Genomic DNA, 3,895 nt, shown 5'->3' on the forward strand with positions numbered 1-3,895 from the left:
TCAACGAAATTTTCCGAACACAACCTCCCAATTGCAGCCAACGGCAACGGAGTATTCCAGCAGGACATGTTACAACAACATGTTCTCCCAGGCCCACAGATCCCAGGATTTGATCCCGATAGAGCACATGTGGGACGAATTGAAGAGACGGCTACACGTTGCAGGCCGAGTGGGCTACCATGTCCCAGGATGTGATTCGCATACTCGTCTCTTCCATGGGTAGGAGATGTCAGGCCGCCATTGATTCCAATGGGGATATATGCATTATTGATGGTAGCTGACCTTCACCTTGGGTTTTTCCCACGTACCGATAACCAAGTGTTCTCTCCACAACATTTTGGCTCAATACCTTGTACAGTTCCTCGTATTAATGTATTTTCCTACCTCACACAAATCTGGCATTGCGTTTCTTTTTTTGAAGAGTATATTTATTGTCACTATGTTTTTAGTGTAAGGAGGAGACAAACAGTTATTTTGTTAACAGAACATTCTTTTCGGGAATTAATTTTGGGAAGTCGAAACCTAAGGACATTTTATTTTGATAAATGATTTTTCTTTTTAAAAATCCCATAATATTAAAAGGTCGGATGCTAAATCAACCATCAAAGATGTGGACTTTATAAAAGTTGCTTTATTTTTCGATCTGCATATGGTGGTATAACACTCTGAAACTGGAACCTTCCACCAGGCGTTACCAACTGAGGCATCTGAAATATAAATACATTGTTAGATGATGTTCATATCTCATCACCCCCTCCCTCGCCCTTACAACTGTGGTATGTGTCCCTACGTGGGAAACACTTTGACCTCTGTGTAGCACCATGGTAATCACACTCATCTCGATCCCAAATTCTGCCAGCATCGCACCGCGTTCATACTGGACCTGGGTTAACTTGGCATGTGACTACCAAATTGTTCAACACAATTCGATATAACATTTAATATAAAATGTTGATCCATATTAAATCCTACACTTAATTAGTTTTCAAATTTTCAATTACGTTATAAAAGTACTCACGGGAATGAAAAAAAAATGTTTTTTCGATCTCAGATTTTAAATAAATGCAGTTAATATACAAAATATATAAATATTCAAACAACTTAATTAGTACTAATTAGGCCTTGGCACAAATACAGCGTATCAAAGGTTTTTATGTCTTTTTACACGTAAAAGTGTGTAAAAATATGAACAAAACAGACTATTGTGAAACTGAGCATAACCAGGTGTTAGTAGATCAAGTTGAATGTCCATGACCTATGACACCTTGACGACAGGTGAAAACAGGTGCTTGAAACCCACGTGCATGTGATTTGTCAGTGGTTAGTGATTTGTGAGTGGCATCGTCAAAATATCAGAACGTAAAAGTAACATATTCCCTTCTCAAACAACAACTTACATGTCATTATTATTATGTACATAAACATAGCTGTTATTTTTATTGTTGTTTTGAGCAGGTAGCTAAAGTACTGTAAGTCCCCATGATCCCCAATAAGGTGGTCTGGCTTTAGTTACTGGTGGTATATAGCTCGTATTTTAAAAATTAAAATAAAATGTAAAGTTGCTGTATATATGTTTGTTAGAGGTTTTAGAGTTGAATTTGTTAGTTTTTAGACTTCAATCTGTGATACCATGCTAAAGTTTTACTGTCCTTTGTGACAGATATTTATCTTTCAATTTGTTCTCGTCACTATATGGCTGAGATACTGCCGATGTGACGTAAAACTTTAACTCACTCACTCACTCACTCACTATTGTTGTTTTGATAACTTTTTTCCAGGCTAATTTGCATAATGCCTATAGCCTGTTTCTGCCATGTCAATTTGGACTTAGTTTATTTTTAAATGTTGAAAGTGCCTACAAATTACCTCCTGTAAAATACATTTTGTATTAGCACTGAGATAAAACTAGCAAATCCAGACTAGTACTTTTCCAGTTGTTTTGTTATTTCGTATTTTCATATACGTAATGCTTTGTGTCGATTACTAAATCCTGCAAAACAGGTTTTTTTCATTTCCATGAGTACTTTAGTTTTCAAGGTTAAATTTCTAAAAATCAGCCGTCTGTGCAGAGTTGCGTTCCTTGGGCACGCCAGAAACCTATGATTGTGGGCGCGAATCCCGATTTGCCCCGATTATGGTTCTAGGTTTGTCAGCACCATACCCGTGTTCGTGGGTTTCACCGAAGTGGTAAACGTCTAAGACCTGCATCACTTCGGGCTTTCCTCCCACATTAAGCTGACACGCCGTGATATAACTGGAATACTGTTAAAAGCGGCGTTAAACCCAACTCACTCACTCACTCCGGTTGCACATATAATGTTTCATGAAAGAGACACTTTAAACATATGGTTACCTTCTGACATGTGAGGTGAGGCGATCATCCCAGAGTGGCTTTTGGGACAACAATGCCATAGGTTCTTGCTGCTGCTGCTGCTGCTGCTGCTCTTCTGCCAGGATGGTCTAACTCGATATCTCCAAACCTGTACACCGGTCGGTAGATTAGGCTTCCAGATGGAGCATTAGCATTGAAGCTTACTCCAGTACCGACACCAACCCCAGTACCAACACCAACACCGGCACCGGTACCAGGACCGCCACCGACGCCGACACCGACACCAGCGGCACCAGCACCAGCACCAGCACCAGCACCACCTGCACCAGCTCCAACTCCAACTCCAACTCCAACTCCAACTCCAACTCCAGCTCCAGCTCCAGCTCCAGCACCTGCCCCAGGTCCTCCTGCTAAGTAAGCGAGTCCAGGCCCAAAACCTCCTGCACCAGCTCCAGCTCCAGCACCAGCACCAGCACCAGCACCACCTGCACCAGCTCCAACTCCAACTCCAACTCCAACTCCAGCTCCAGCACCTGCCCCAGGTCCTCCTGCTAAGTAAACGAGTCCAGGTCCAACACCTCCTTCACCGGCTCCCCCGGACAGGAAACCAGATGCAGGTCCACCTTGTGCGGCAGCAGACCCAAGCCCATTAGCCTGAATGAGGGTTCGCGGTGCGTTGATGAAGAAGTATGGACTAATGTGACGGGGAAAGGCCCTGCGACCTCCTGTAACGTCGGCTACGTTGAGGTAAACTCTCTGTGTTTGTGTTTGGGATTGTGGGGGACTGAAGACAGTGGGGAAGAGCGTTCCACGCTGTTGGGGTGACTGGAGGTACTGCTCGCCATGGTAGGTAGCTGCCACCAGTGCGGGGAGGAAAACGACAAGTGCAGCAATCATCTTTTACTTTTTCTGCAAAATATAAATGTTGTCATTCAGTCAATACATATAACAGTAAACTATGTTTATAACGAATACTCTTATAACGAACTGACGGATATAACGAACTTGTTTTTAGTGCCGACCATTTGTTGTACATATGTTGTATGTATGCTTATAACGAACTACGGTTATTACGAACTAAAATTAGTGGTCCCCTCGAATTCGTTATAACAGTAGTCTACTGTATAAACATATAACGGCTGGCAGATGTGTCATTCTTATTCCATATGTAGATGGTTAGATAAGTCAGTCATGGACTGGGCTACTGAACGGTTGGTAAATTATTAGGCATCTACTTTTCTACTGCATGGTTCCCTAAAAATATGGAATGTGAAAAAAAAATTGTAGTTTGTTGTTTTTTATCAACGGCGTGCATGACAATGAGGCTGACACACATTACATTACAAACGGGCGGTGTGGTAGTCTAGTGGTTAAGGCGTTCGTTTGTCGCGCCTCAGGACCGGGTTCGATTCCCCACATGAGTACAATGTATAAAGCCCACGACTGTTGACCTCTGCCGTGATATAGCTGGAATATTGCTAAAAGCGGCGTAAAAACTCCGTTACAAACCGCTTCCGTGGCTGGGTCATACAAGTGTTACCTTGCAATGCCTGCACAGGTACT

General features: G+C 42.5%; 1 protein-coding gene across 1 annotated transcript; it reads right to left on the reverse strand.

The window, feature by feature from the left end:
- Nucleotides 1-2,377: 2,377 nt before the first annotated feature.
- LOC139459365 (uncharacterized) lies at nt 2,378-3,229 on the reverse strand. Its single transcript, XM_071240827.1, has 2 exons — nt 2,866-3,229; nt 2,378-2,817 (listed from the first exon to the last, which is right to left on the reverse strand). The coding sequence occupies exons 1-2, from the start codon at nt 3,227-3,229 to the stop codon at nt 2,378-2,380; spliced, it is 804 nt and encodes a 267-aa protein (XP_071096928.1).
- Nucleotides 3,230-3,895: the final 666 nt, after the last annotated feature.

Source organism: Haliotis cracherodii, unplaced genomic scaffold, assembly GCF_022045235.1.
Source record: "Haliotis cracherodii isolate W230 unplaced genomic scaffold, xgHalCrac1.p SCAF_13, whole genome shotgun sequence".
NCBI lineage: Eukaryota > Metazoa > Mollusca > Gastropoda > Lepetellida > Haliotidae > Haliotis > Haliotis cracherodii.